The following is a 14,636-nucleotide window of genomic DNA, read 5'->3' as shown; positions in this document are numbered from 1 at the left end:
TTCGTTCTATTTTCTCTAGTTATTTTTTTCATGGTAATACGTGTCTCATTCATATTATAAAGAATAAAGTAAAAGTCACGTAAAGACCGACATGACAAAACTAAAAAGATGACAGAACATCTCTGAGCTTGATATCAATGCCCGTCACCTGCCTCCGGCACCACCACAGTAGCCACTAAATAAAAGAATGATGAATCACCTTTTCACCCAAGCTCGACGCGGCTCCACCGCTGATATGCAGCTTTACAGACCTTCAAGGTGGCTCACCGAAAGTGAAGCCCGTTGAACGAATCAGACCGGGGCAACACCCCGGACACGCCATCGAACTCCAGATCAGTCACCCCACCACGACTAAAACGCCGAAGGAGGAAGCGATACCTGCCATCCACGAACCACGAGCCCAACACATGCTCCGTCTTCCAGATGTCGTCGGTGCAGACCACAATCTGCATCCGCTCCTGGACTACCTCCCAAGCTCCACGCCGACGCGTGAGCAAACGCCGTCGCAACGGCGGAGCCCGAGGACACAGGTCCACCACAAGGATGCCGCCGCCGTCACACCATCCTTACTTGAACAGACTGGTTTCTAAATCCATCCCCAACCATAGAACCGATAGCCTCGTCAGGGAAGAATTAGAAGAATCTTTATTCAACATTGTCATCGTCGCCGCTGAAGCAAAGAAGATAAACAACCTAAAAAACTAGACTGCCAGGGAGTAAAAATGACCCACATGCATGAATCTGGCGACCCCTCTCATCACCGACGACCAAGGTCGCCGCCGGAGGGGAGCCGCCGAAGAACGGCCTTGGAAGATCGGCCTCCCCTGGCGGCGTCTAGGGTTCCAGCCGCCAGGGACGAGAGGAAAACAACGATCCTCTTCTTTTTGCTTGGCTCTTTTCTCTAGTTATTTGTATTGACACTTTTTACATTTATGTATTTTTTATTTTTTATAGTACCAATCTTCATTCACCTGAAGCTCAAGCCAAAGCCAAAGCCAGGCCGCAGCAGAGCGTCCTGTCGTCCTCCCCCACCCCCGCGACGGACGCCGGCGCCGCCGCGATGGCCGTCGACGAATCGTCGGAGACCGACCAGCTCGACTCCATGTCCACGGAGGACATCGTCCGGGCCACCCGCCTCCTCGACAACGAGGTCCGCGTCCTCAAGGTACGCCCCCCCTCCCCCGAACCCTAGCAGCCGCTATCCCGTCCCGTCGGTCCAGGGCCGCCTGATCTAGTTGTCTGTTCGCGGGGGTGCAGGACGAGCTGCAGCGGAACAACCTGGAGCTCGAGAACGTCAGGGACAAGATCAAGGAGAACCAGGAGATGATCAAGCTCAACAAGCAGCTGCCCTACCTCGTCGGCAACACCGTCAAGGATTTCTGTACCGATTTGGATGCGGAAATTATGGGTTTCTGTACCGATTTCATTCATGCCGGATTCACGATTCCCCAATCCAGTATTAGTTCGTGCAAGCCAGATTAGTAGCCCAGAGTAGCGTGTGACTTCACATGCTCTAGTTTTGAGCTTCACTTCGTGCTGATTGATGAGGGGTCAGTGACTGTACGCCCTAGTTTAGTTTGCTGGAAATGTTTGACGTCACAGAAACACATAGTTACACGCCAATTTCTCTCTTGTGATCAACCTTGTAAATCATCTAGGAGGTAGTAAATCAATTGCAACTGTATTGCTTGCTATGTGGTAGCTCTCTGGAATCAGTTGGTGTGTATCAGTGCTGTTGTTCATTAGCTTCTGATAACTTATCTGGCAAGGATAAACTGCTGCACTCATTTTGTCTTTTCCTTAAACTCAGAACTGATATTTTCAAGGTTATAGTTTGCCAGGTTGCTGATAAATATCTTGACTTCAGATGCATTTGTACTTGGAAATCTACTAACGTAATTTATCAACTATTTCAGATTTTTGAAATGAACCTGGAGAGGATGGTGCTAATATGGATCTGGACTCACAGAGGAAAGGAAAATGTGTTGTTCTTAAGACATCCACAAGACAGGTAAATAAATTTGCTCGAACTTGCTGTGGTGCTTACATCTCTAGTATCTGTTACTACATCTACTCCAACTGTATATGCATGAACTGTCGTGGATGTAGCCCAGGCATGCCGGTGGTTGGTGCCATAGAAACAAGTACTCAGAGAGGAAAGATGCTCCATGGTTGATTAGTTGTGTGTGTTCAGGTTGTCTCCGATTTTAGTGTTTCTGCCTATATTTTGGAGAGCCAATGAGTACAACACAAGTTAGGGATGTGCCAGTGTTGTAGGTTTGGTACAATCATCAAGTCTCAGGGTCCTAGTTAGGTAACTTTGTACGAGAGCAGGTGTTGTAATCTTTGACACCATGGAACTTCTCCATTAGTTGCAAACACACAGTAAAATTCTTAAGTAGATTTTAATTTTGAGAACTCTCCTATAGGCTATAAACACCACCATTTTATATTTCACCTGAGGTTGGCTTGTTAACTGTGTAAGTTTTCCTGGGAGTTGATACCATGACACATCAATCACAAGTAGCTGAATTTATTATGTCAGACATCACATTCTAGTACCTTGCAGCATCAATATTCCTATCCCTGCCTGCGTACAGCATTTTACTTGGTTAATGTATCTGTATCCATAACAACCCTTTCAATTATGAGCCTATATGGACTATTTTAATTTGGATGTTTGGAACTTGACATGGTTTATTTCCACATACCATTTGATGGATCTCATTAGTTGGGCAATCTTTGCTGTTTTAGAGAATCAATTTATTTACGTGCTGTAAAGAGTTGGACTTGCTGCTCAAGGCTTCTCCGTTCCTTTTCTGTTCTTGATTGCAGACTTATTCCTTCCTGTGATTGGGCTTGTTGACCCTGACAACCTCAAGCCTGGTGATTTGGTTGGAGTCAACAAGGACAGCTACTTGATATTAGACACGCTACCTTTGGGATATGACTCTCGAGTAAAGGTAATGGAGGTAGATGAAAAGCCTACGGAGGATTATAATGACATTGGTGGCCTTGAGAAAGAGGTATTTACTTCACATTTTAGATGATGAAAACAATAGGTTGATTGCCAGTTTATCTTTCTGTAGGCAGTATAATGTTAAGTTCTTACGTCGGAATATTTTTAGTTGATAATTGTTTGCTTTTATTCGCTCCCTCATGTTCTGATTTTGTAATTGTCTAATTTCTAATGCAGATTTAGGAACTCGTTGAAGCTATAGTGTTGCCAATGACACACAAGGAGCAATTTCAGAAGTTGGGAGTTTGTCCCCCGAAAGGAGTTCTTTTATATGGACCACCTGGGACGGGAAAGACGTTGACGGCTCGTGCATGTGCTGCACAAACCAATGAAACCTTTCTGAAACTTGCTGGTCCGCAGCTAGTCCAGGTAACTAACTTTTGATGTTAAAGTCATTGAAAGCAGAATGTGCAATATCATATTATTATTCATTTTAATGAACTAGATGTCATGCTGATTGACTTATTCGAGGGTTAGCTGCTTATTCTACCAATCATTGAACACTGCTTTGGCATGCTTTGCAGACTATGATCAGTTCTGTTAAGATGATTGTATCTTTCTTCACACTCAAATGAACTTTGATTGTAATCCTTATAACTCTGTAGTTAATAGTGATTAGCATCATTGGCTCAGGATAAGACATAGAATATCGACTTGCATCTAAAATTGCTGGTTCAAACTTAGAATGTCCATTTGCATCTGTAATATTCCTGGGTCCAGCATTTTTTAGTTCTTCTGGATATCTTTCAGTCAGATATTAACATTTTGTGAATTGTTTCAGATGTTCATCGGTGACGGGGCAAAGCTCGTCCGAGATGCATTTGAGCTGGCAAAGGAGAAGGCCCCCTGCATCATTTTTATTGATGAGATTGATGCAATTGGAACAAAGCGTTTTGACAGGTGCATTTTTTATTTTGCATGCATCGTTTGTACCATAAGCGTTGTGATTTTTTAGTTAGTCCAGCGTAAATGCTTAGTGTCTCTTTACCTATTGTGGTTGAAGTATGTCTCGTTATGTCGTTACTCTTGTTTTTAATTTGGCAAATTGTCTGATGAACACCGTGGTATAATCTTTGTATGAAGAAAATCAGTTGGTATCCCTGCAAGTTGAACACTCCATCAACCTTCTGTGTCATCATATGTAAAATAAGAGAAACTGTTCATGATTTATACTTCAGAGATAAATACATCTTAACTACTTTCAGCATATGCTGCATATCATATGTGATGATGTTGTTAACCTATTAATGCAGGGTTAAGATATTGATTACTTGCAACTAGATATGATCTTTTTACCGGGAAGTATATATTTGATATTGTTTGTATTTTTCTTTTTCTATTTGACTGCAGTGAAGTTAGTGGTGACAGAGAAGTCCAACGAACCATGTTGGAGTTGCTGAATCAGCTAGATGGATTTAGCAGTGCTGAGAGGATAAAGGTCACCATGTCCTAATATTTTTCTCTGTAATCTGAATGCATGCAAGCTCAACCTGTAAAGATAATTTCTTTTGTACTGATGGTTTGGCCTAACTAGTTTTGAAAACAGTAATTCGATAAAATGGATTTTTTATTTGATTGATTAATGAGTAGCCACAAATTGGCTTGTCATAATTTGAGAGATGATGAATACCTGAACCTGATCAGATGTTTTATTCATCCTGTTTCCTGAACACGTTGTTGTTTTGTGACTTGCAGATGATAGCTGCAACTAATCGTGCAGATATTCTCGATCCTGCTTTACTCCGTTCTGGTCGCCTGGACCGCAAGATTGAGTTCCCTCATCCGACAGAAGAAGCAAGAGCTAGGATTTTGTAAGTATGTCTCTTGCAATTTGTTAAAGGCTGACAACTCCTATTGCAAAAAATTGCTTACCTTTTGGTTTTGTGGACTCAAAAGAAGTTTGTTCTGCGTTCTATCTTGTAGACTCAAGAAAGATGAACGTACATCCTGATGTCAACTTTGAGGAGCTGGCTCGTTCAACTGATGATTTCAACGGTGCACAGCTGAAGGCTGTTTGTGTGAAAGCTGGCATGCTTGCTCTACGCGCAGGGATGCTACAGAGGTTTTTGCCGACTCTTGTTCTTTTGTCACACTGGTTCCTTTATGGATGGTAGATAATGGAAGATTTTTTTTTGAAACAAGGCAAAAGGCTTGCCATTTTCATTAATAAAGAAGAGGGTTTAAGACAAGGCTCCCTAGAGAGGGTAAAAAAAGTCTATCACTCTCGCGGCATTACAACGCCCAAGTTTTTCGCTCCCGCCATCACCCATAATCTAACTTCCTCCTTAATGTTTCGCACTAGCACCGCGGTGGGGGTCGCCGAGTTGCGGAAGACTCTCGCATTGCGCTTTTTCCAAATCTCCCAAGAGACGAGCATCAAAAGGGAGGTCATCGCTGACCGCGAAGGGGCCCTCGATTGGGCGATCCGGAGCCACCAATCTTTCACCGAAGTAGCAGTGCTCCACTCCGTAGGGATGACATCTTGGAGCCCAAGCCATTGGACAATGTCGCACCACACCCTTACAGAAAAACGACAGTGGCAAAGAAGATGCGTGGAGGATTCTCCGGTTTGCATACAGAGGGGGCAGAGACCACAGTTTGGCCATCCACGGCGCGCGAGTCTATCAGCAGTCCAGACTCTATTTTGCATCACGAGCCAGGCGAAAAATTTGCATTTCGGCGGCGCCCAAGATTTCCAAACAGTCACATGCATGGGCGAGCGCGTGTGTCCTTCAAATTGCACATTGTAGGCTGACTTTGCTGAGTAGGTGCCGTCCATAGTGAATTTCCAAGTAATCCTATCAGGGGCATCAGCCACAAGATGAGTGGCACTGATCTTCTCCCAAAGGGAGGCGAACTGCTGAATGTGTTCCAGGGAGAGACCTTGATGCGGATTAATTTGACTCACCCAGAAGTTGTTTTGCAAGGCTTCCTGGACCGTCGACTTCTTCTTTTTGGAACACTCAAAAATTTTGGGAGCAACATCTTTCGGCCTCCAACCGTCAAGCCAAGAGGGCTCCCAAAAAAGAGCAGTAGCTCCATCTCCAATGGTGACGGTCGTGGCTGTGGCGAAGAGGACCTTGTCCGCCTCGGTACATGGGTTTCCCAGACCAATCCAGGGCTTCGATGGATCGGTCCAGAGGAGCCAAAGCCATCTAATCCTAAGGGCCGAAGCGAATTTCTCCAGGTTTAGAATCCCAAGGCCTCCGAGTGATTTGGGCTTGCACACTAGCTCCCAATTCACTTTACACTTGCCGCCTGACACCTTGTCGCAGCCAGCCCACAAGTAAGCCCGACGGAGCTTGTCAATATATTCCCGGACCTCAGCCGGGAGCTCTAGCGGCGTTATAGAGTAGATGGCAATAGCAGTGAGGACCGCCTTGACCAAGATAGCACGGCCAGGCAAAGCCACGTGCTTCCCTAGCCACGGGACGAGTTTAGCAGCCGCCTTGTCTTTGAGGTATTGGAAATGGACAGCTTTCAAACGGGACACCGAAAGAGGCAAACCGAGGTATTTCAATGGGAAAGTAGCCCTGGTAGCCGGGAAGGAATGCAGCACCTCGTCCAAGTCCACGGCTGCACAATGGATAGGGACGACACTGCTCTTCAAACAGTTTGTGACTAAACCGGTGACTTCACCAAAGGAGTTCAGAGTGTCTGCTAGGAACTGGATATCCTCCTTGAATGGGGCCACAAATATAGCAGCATCGTCGGCATATAAAGAGGCTCGGATAGCCGGAGATCGCCTGCCAATTGGTTGTAGCTTTCCTTGAAGGGTCGCTTTTGCCAGGATATGATGAAGCGGATCGATGGCGAGAACAAAAAGCAGCGGAGAAAACGGGTCTCCCTGCCTTAGCCCTTGGCCATGCTTAATCGGCTCCCCCGCAACCCCATTGAGTAGCACCCTAGAGGAAGCCGTGGAGAGGAGGGCCGAAACCCAATCCCGAAATCTAATAGGGAATCCGCGATGGCGCATCAGATCCATGAGGTAATCCCATCTGACCGAGTCGAACGCCTTTTTAATGTCCAACTTGAAGAGCAAAGATGGGGTTTTGTTGCGATGCAGTCGCCTGGCAAGGTTCCTAACATACAAAAAGTTGTCATGGATACTTCTTTTTTTGATGAATGCACTCTGAGCAGGGGACACAAGGTTGTTCATGTGAGGCGCAAGGCGAGAGGCCATCATCTTTGCAATAGCGATGGCGTGAATGAGACTAATGGGTCTAAAATATGTGATGTCCTCTGCTCCGTCTTTCTTTGGAATGAGCGCAATGTTTGCGGAGTTGAGCCAGTGCAGTGAGCTGACGCGCAAGTCTGAGAAAAGGTTGATCACGTTGAGGATCTCTGGCTTGACAATATCCCAACAGTCCTTAAAGAACACTCCAGTGAAACCATCTGGTCCTGGCGCCTTATCACCTGGCAGGTCGAAAACCGCTGCCTTGATCTCTTCCTCGGTAAAAGCAGCCCCCAGTTCAGAAAGATCCGCATTCGGCACGGGGATGTAGTCCCAGTTGAAGTCCTTTTTCCTCGGCAGCCCCTTCTTCATGATGGCTGAGAAGTGCCGCTGGACAATCACTGTTTTATGCTCATGGGAGGTGACCCAGCCCGGCCCCTGTTTGAGCCTATGAATAAAAATTTTCCTCCTCCGGTGGTTGATTCGAAGGTGGAAGAATTTGGTGTTGGCTTCCCCCTCTTTCAAGCTTGTAATTCTGGAGCTTTGCCATTTGCGAGCCCTCTCAAGAGCGGCCAGCCCAATGACTCTTCTTTTTAGTCTTCTCCTAAGATCACACTCTTCCGGCGTCAACCGTCTGCACTCTTGGGCGAAATCGAGACGAAGAATTACATCCAGAGCCATATGTAGCTGAACCTTGGTTCTGGAGAAAATGGTTTTACTCCAAGAACGGAGCCTCCGACTAGTCGTCTTGAGTTTATGGAAGAGGGCCTGACAAGGATCGTTCCAAGCCTTTTGGACGGCATGCTTGAAGCCCGGCATTTTGATCCAAAAGTTCTCGAAGCGGAAAGTCTTAGGACGGACCGGGCCATCAGCATTGGCAAGGAGCAAAGGGCAGTGATCGGAGAGGGAGGAAGACATCGTGTGTAGGATGTGATTAGCAAAGGTGATGTCCCAGTCCTCGTTGCAGAAGAAAGTGTCCAGTTTGCTCATGGTAGGGTTGATTCATTCATTGCTCCAAGTAAATTTGCGGTTTTGAAGATGGATCTCCTTAAGCTCACAAGCATTGAGAGCATATCTGAATTTAAGAATCCGCCTATGACATGCGTTTGGGCGGTTTTTGTCCCGGGCTCGGTGTATTTGGTTAAAGTCTCCATTAACAAGCCATCTATCCCCAGGGGGTGGTTTTTCCAGAATGAGCTCTTGGAAAAAGGCATCCTTGAGGTTTGAGCGAGTTGGGCCGTAAACCGACGTGATCTTGAAAGGGAGACCGGAGCTCACTAGGGTAATCTTGGCCGACAATGAGTACACGCCGAAATGAACATCCTCAACCTTCACTGACAGCTCATCCCAGAGCATCAGGATTCCATCACGGGTGCCGACAGCAGGGCGTTGGGCGAATTTACCCAGCCTCTGCCCACCAATGGAGCTTGCGATGAAGGAGTCGACGTGCTCGAGTTTAGTTTCTTGGAGGCATATAAGGTGACAAGGAGTAGCAGCAATGGTTTCGCGAACGGTCGCACGGCGAGCAGGACAGTTTAGGCCACGAACGTTCCAGTTCAGTACAACAAGGTTGTGGCTTTGATATGTCATTGAGCACTAGACAAACATCGTTGTGAGCAGAATAGGAAACAAACAAGGTTCAATATCAAAGGGCACTTCCCAGTTACAGATAAAGGCCTCACACATGGCCAACGCCTTGCCAAGGCAACCTCCAGCAGACACAACAATGGTCTGGGACAAACAGGCGTACAAACTGGGACCATCCGTTGAACTAAAATGGCTACACTAATCATGTAGTTGTCTAACATTGGCAACAAATTAACTCCAGCAGCAGGCAATCTTCCCAGGATCAGCATGAGGTCGAGGCGCCGCCAAGTCCATCCTATAGCTCAGGAGCCGCCACACCTCCGTGCTCAATCAGAGCATCTTCAACGGCAGTAGCAAGGTCGCAATCGAGCTGGAAAATGGCTCGCAAAGCCGCCACGGCGATGTCAGGGAGTTGGCCCTTGAACAGCTCCACGTACCTGCCAATGGCCGCCTCCGTGACAGGCTCACCATCAGCAACAATCCCCAACCTGCGGTAGAGGAGCTGCTCAGCCAGTTGCGCGATGGGGACGGTTTGCTGCTTCTCTCTGAGTCTGGGGCTACACCTTCCGAGGTTGAAGCCAGTGATGCCGGCGAGCGTCTTGCGCCGGTTCTTTAGAGCTCTGGGAGCCACGCAATTGGATCAACAAGGATGGCGGGCTGCAGCGGTAAAAAGAGCGGCGACGAGCTTGAGGGAGCGTGAGCAGGGGCCGGGGCAGCAATCCCTGCCTGGAAGACGGGAGTGACAGGCGAGGACTGGGCTGGGGAGATCGCCGCAGAGACCGGGCAAACTTGAACCCTGCGTAGCCAGTCTCCACTTGACGGAGAAGCCATGATCTCACAGGAGGCTGACCTCGGAGCTGGTGGTGGGGAGCGGCCACGACCTTCATCTTCAGTTGGTGCTGCAGGCGCCGGACCCCGTCCATGGCCTCGGGAAAGGAGGCGGAGCGGACTCGAGGTAGCCTCCTCGGCGCTGAGAAGTGGCGCGAAGCCCCTCGCAGGAGCAGGCTGGAGGTGCGACTCCAGCACGGCGGGAGGGGAGGCGCCATCCGGCTCTGCAACCACCACGGTCGAAGCAGGCGAGGCGTCATGCACACGCTCGCACGCAGCTGAGGACGGCGTGGTCAAAGCTGGGGAGAAGTAGGCGCCAAGGCTTGTCCCCAACTTCCCGATGCACCAGGCTAGAGCAGCCACAGGGGAGCGGCTGCGTCTTCTGGGCATGGCCGAAGCGCGGGCAGCAAAGGCAGTGCCGGAGCGGCGGCGAGACACAGGGGACACATCCCTCCGACGACGGCCAGCAGTAGGGATGACGGCACCTCCAGGAAGAACCTGCACCTTGGAGCGATCGACACGGCGGTAGTAAGCCTCCTGCTCGTACCTGTGTCTGCGTCCTCCATCTCTTCTATCTTCACGGCCGCGGCTACGCGCATCATCACGCCGGTCTGCAGGACGCGAACGGCTTCGGAAAAGCCTGTCCCGCCATGAGCCGCCATGATCTTCGCGACGACCACGGGTCTCCACATCCCGACCATGGCCGTCCTGCCAGTCCCAGTCGTCATCGTCCCTGCGACGCCGGTCATCGGAGCGTCGAGGTACGGCAGGCTGCCTGTCGCGCTGAGAGGACTCACCGTCGACGATCTGATAGTGCCAGTCAAACTTGTCCGAGGAGTGCGGGCGTGAAGGGAAGTGCCCATCACTGGAGGGTGAGAAATCTTCCGACCGGTCCAGATGCACGAGGACCCGATAGGTGAGCCCTCTGCGGCCACGCAAAGGGGATGCCGAAACCGAAACCTCATTGTCGACAATGGTCACCCACATGACCTTGGGTATGGCAGAAGGGTTTGAGCACCAAGCCCACAGATTGAGGGTCTCCGCGTCTTCCCTCTGCACCGTTGCCACGTCAAGGTAGTGGTTGATGCAGGAGCTGCCAACAATCTTGCTGACTACATCAACATCCCAGGCTTGAAGTGGCACTTCCTCCAAGCAAAGGTGAACATGGTGGTGGAAGGAAGCGGCCGTGGCCCTAGTGAGTGGGGACCAGGGGGCCGCATGAATGTCAAGGCTGCCATGACGAAATCTTCCCAGCAACGTAACCTGAGCTTGGTGGTGCGGGAAGTCGAACCGCACCAGGAAATCCTCTGGCTGATGCGGCACAACACGGAAGACCTCCAGGGGCACGCCAAACTTGCTGTGGATGGCTTCAGCAATGGTGGCTGCGTTGACTCGAGGCCGGTTCCCGCCGAGCAAGACAAGAGCAGCAAGGGAGGCCAGGCCGGCTGCTTGGGCGTCCATGGCCGGAGTAGAGACCGTAGCAACGAAGCCCTCCGCCGGGCGTGAGGCCGCATCCCCCAATCGAGCCTGGTTGCGACGCGGAGGCATGGCCGGGGCTTGAGCTTGGCATGGTGGGGAGGGGCGGCTGTTTCTTGGGTGGAGGCTGCAGCAAGAGGCGCGGTGACCTTGCCTGCCACAGAGGTTGCAGACAATAGGGTCGCGACACTCAGAGGATTTATGCCCCCTCTGCTTGCAACGGTAGCATCGCCGCTTGCTAGGCTTGATTGATCTGCACCAGTCACTTGAATGAGAACCTCTTGAATGTGAGCTTGACCGGGATCTGTCTCCATTGCTGCTTGACGGGACACGCGCGCCGCGCGGCTGCTGCCTCTGACCCGTAGCGCCTTGATGGCGCCACCAGTGAGCAGGGCGCACCAACAGCCATGGGTGTTGATGAGCTTCCGCCGAATCTCTTGAATGGGAGTTGGGGAAGCAACCAGGCGCATTCATGGCCGGATCTTCGACTTGAATGCATCGCGAGAGGGATTTCCAGCTGGAGCTGCGGGGGCTTCATTAATGGTGGTTGCCGCTTTTCCCCTCTTGGCGCCAGAGCTTGGGGAGCAGCCATCGAAGCGCACCCTCTTGGAACCGAGCGCGTCGGGGCGCGGTGCACGCGAGGCGCCGACCACCGCAAACTCTGGGGACTCGGGGACCATCGAGGAGTCCGACCTCGTGGATCTCGGTGGCGACAGGTCCGGGTCCCAGATCCGCGGCCTGGGGGCGGGGGCGGGGGCGGCGGCGTAGGGAATCCAGGGGGTCGCCGCGACGTGAGCGAGCCAGGCGCGGGGGAAGGGGAAGGAACGGGATGGGCTTTGGTGGCTGCGGCGGTCGGAGCGAGCGGCCGCAGGTGGGTGGCTGCGGTTGCCGGAGTGGGGACGCGCAGGAGGCTCGTGGTCTGTTGCATTTTTTCACCGCTGTAGTGAATGAGGCGCATAATGGAAGATGATAACCGCAGATAAAATCGATTAGGATCTTGATGCTCAGAAAATGAAATTTTAAACAAATCAGCATTAGTTCTATGGTATGATTTTTTAGGACAGTTCTACTGTATGTTCAGTATGAACTGAACAGCCTGAAATATAATACAGTACACAATAGAGAATCATAGTGGAACATAAATACAATATGTAGATGCTGCTTTGATATCTCGAAGCATTTTTTGTGGCTTGGTAGCATGTGATTTACTGCCTGAAGTGCACTTCCTCACGAAGCATGTTTAACTGTATTGTTTCGCTCAACCCTATCTGTTTGCATATGCAGGTGATCAATGCAACGAAGGCATTATCCAAGTGCAAGCAAAGAAGAAATCCAGCTTGAATTATTACGCTTAGTTTCCCTTAAGTATTCAGAACGCTTGGTCCTGTGACGACTGCTGTTTGTAACACTCGGCTACCATTTTCATTTGGAATATAGTTTAATTCTCGAATCCTCTTGATTGCGTGAAGTAATCTTGCTTTGTGCCTGTACCTGAAAAATTGTTTCTAACCAATTGCTCTACGCCGAAAGTGTGAATTGTGGACCATACGGTTCAGGATGCATTAGAGCAACTCCAATGGGCTGATTCAAACGGACGGCGCATTTGTCCGTTTGGATCGGCCGTCCGCCCTGTTTTACATTTGGGTCGGTAGTGCGCCCAACGCGCCGACCCATTTTATATCCTCACTCAATTTTTAATAAAGGCCCGTGGCCATGTCTTATGCTGGCACCATGCCAGCACCGGTATACAATGCCGGCTTCAAAAAATATCACCACACAGTTCATGCTGGCGCACTCGCCAGCGGCCGGCACGCATGCCAGCACACAAAAAGAGGTGGGACTTGAGTTTAACCACGCCATCACGGCCCCGTGGTCATGCCGGCATACAAAAAAAGGAAGGCGCTCGCCGCCACGAGATCACTCGTCGGTGAACTTGAGCATGTCGGCTTGCATCTTCTCGAACCACTGCCTCATCTTTGGCGACACGATGTTGAGATCCATCTTGATCTTCACCCCGGTCATCATGCTCGCAAGAGCCACTTCTTTCGCCTTGGTCTTGGCGTTGGCGGCCTCAATCTCTAGCATCTTGGCTTGCTTCTCCGCCTATATCTCAAGCATCTTGGCTTGCTCCTCCGCGTCCATCTCAAGCCTTCTCCTTTGGATCTCCATGAAGGCGTTCATTTGCTCTTCTTTGAAACGCCGACGCTCCTTCTCCCTTGAGTCTTTCTTGTTCATCATGCCATCCACGCTTGCAATCAAGGCGTTCGATGCCGCATCCGCTTGTCCTCCTTCCTGGAGTTGGTCTTCCCCCGCGCCCATGCCAGCTCGCCGTCCCCAACCTCCTCCATGGCTTGCTTTCCCCCACGCGACTTGAGGGCGGCATATTGCGCCTTGAACTTCTCCTCGTCTTTGATGACCCTAAAGCAATGGGAGAGGTTGAAGCACTTGCCATTGTGTTGGACCTTGAATGCCTCCAAAGCTTGAAATGCCTACAAATGTATTTCATGCAAGCATATTGGCAAACGCTATGCAAATGAACACGCAAGCATAAACTTGAAGACACAAAAGAGGGCGGCTTGCTAGCATACCATGTCTTGCATGCCGATGCCGCTCACGAGGCGGGCCTTGACGCTCTCAAGGATGGCACAAACTTATTGCACTCTTGTTGGATCACCCTCCATCGCTTCGAAATGGACACCCACCCACCCGCGTGCTCACTATTTGGTAAGGCGGAAACTTCTTGCGCTCATGAAACTCCCGGTGGACACGAATCCCAAAAGTTGAATGCTTTTGTTCGGCGCCCGTCTTGAGGTCATGTCCAATGTCTCGCCAACACTCACAAAGAAGCTTGTCCTCGGTTGTCGTGCATGCCTTCGTCCGCTTGCTCTTGTGCTTCGGCTTTGGCCCAGCAGCTTGGTTTGCGAGCTCGTCCTCGAACAAAGGCTCCACTTCGACGTCGCACTCGTCCTCTTCCTCTTGCCCGTAGTCGTCCGGAAACTCATGGTCAAGTGGGAAGCCATCCAGGTCCATGCCGACCTGATCACGCATGAAGGACGCCTGATCGGGATCGTAGCCAGCGACCAGCGTGAACGCCCCTCGATCGTCTTGGCTTTGTGTCTCGTTGGGATCGTAGCCAGCGGCCGGCGCACCGCCCTCGAAGATCAGGTTCTGCATGTAGTCCTTGTTGCCGGCGGCCGACATTCCGTCGAACAGGTTGTGGGCGTCCGACAGCATGTCGGCCGGCATCTGCCGCGCGCGTTTGCTCGCGCCTCCGGATGACGAGCCACCGGCCAACTGTGTGGCGTTGAGGTCGATGGGCGCGGGCATGGAAGGCGCCACCACGCTCACGTCGGGCGAACACTCCCTGAAAAGGCGGGAGGCCTGCAGGTACACGTGGAAGCCGGGCATCGGGGTGCAAGCCGACGCGCGGGGCGAGTCGGGGAGCACCATCCAAAGGAACGCGGATGAGCCGGTGCTGACCGCGGCCACGGCGGCGTTGACGAGGCCATGTTGGCTAGGGTTTAACCCTAGCATATAGAGCGCCTTCATCGT

General features: G+C 50.7%; 2 protein-coding genes across 2 annotated transcripts; one reads left to right on the top strand and one right to left on the bottom strand.

Annotated features, from left to right (window-relative positions):
* The first annotated feature begins 1,912 nt into the window (after positions 1 to 1,912).
* Positions 1,913 to 5,075, top strand: LOC125516996 (26S proteasome regulatory subunit 6A homolog). Its single transcript, XM_087527288.1, has 7 exons — positions 1,913 to 2,011; positions 2,836 to 3,026; positions 3,197 to 3,388; positions 3,801 to 3,919; positions 4,370 to 4,457; positions 4,715 to 4,830; positions 4,943 to 5,075. Exons 3-7 carry the CDS (start codon positions 3,230 to 3,232, stop codon positions 4,968 to 4,970), a joined length of 510 nt encoding a protein of 169 aa, XP_087383414.1. The 5' UTR covers positions 1,913 to 2,011; positions 2,836 to 3,026; positions 3,197 to 3,229; the 3' UTR covers positions 4,971 to 5,075.
* Positions 5,076 to 13,339: 8,264 nt separating this feature from the next.
* On the bottom strand, positions 13,340 to 14,492 carry LOC147966523 (uncharacterized). Its single transcript, XM_087530860.1, has 2 exons — positions 13,791 to 14,492; positions 13,340 to 13,573 (listed from the first exon to the last, which is right to left on the bottom strand). Exons 1-2 carry the CDS (start codon positions 14,490 to 14,492, stop codon positions 13,340 to 13,342), a joined length of 936 nt encoding a protein of 311 aa, XP_087386986.1.
* Positions 14,493 to 14,636: the final 144 nt, after the last annotated feature.

The sequence above is a fragment of the Triticum urartu genome, chromosome 6A (assembly GCF_056163025.1).
Source record: "Triticum urartu cultivar PI428250 chromosome 6A, HENAU_Tu73, whole genome shotgun sequence".
NCBI classification, from domain to species: domain Eukaryota; kingdom Viridiplantae; phylum Streptophyta; class Magnoliopsida; order Poales; family Poaceae; genus Triticum; species Triticum urartu.
The sequence above is the reverse complement of the archived record's forward strand: the minus strand, read 5'-3'. Positions and strand labels throughout refer to the sequence as shown.

Coding starts and splice junctions, on each gene's coding strand:
- LOC147966523 (XM_087530860.1), bottom strand. CDS start 14,492: ATGCCCGGCTTCCACGTGTACCTGCAGGCCTCCCGCCTTTTCAGGGAG. Junction 13,574..13,790: donor ACCAAATAGTGAGCACGCGG/GTGGGTGGGTGT, acceptor ATACATTTGTAG/GCATTTCAAGCTTTGGAGGC.
- LOC125516996 (XM_087527288.1), top strand. CDS start 3,230: ATGACACACAAGGAGCAATTTCAGAAGTTGGGAGTTTGTCCCCCGAAA. Junction 3,920..4,369: donor GGAACAAAGCGTTTTGACAG/GTGCATTTTTTA, acceptor ATTTGACTGCAG/TGAAGTTAGTGGTGACAGAG. Junction 4,831..4,942: donor GAAGCAAGAGCTAGGATTTT/GTAAGTATGTCT, acceptor TCTATCTTGTAG/ACTCAAGAAAGATGAACGTA.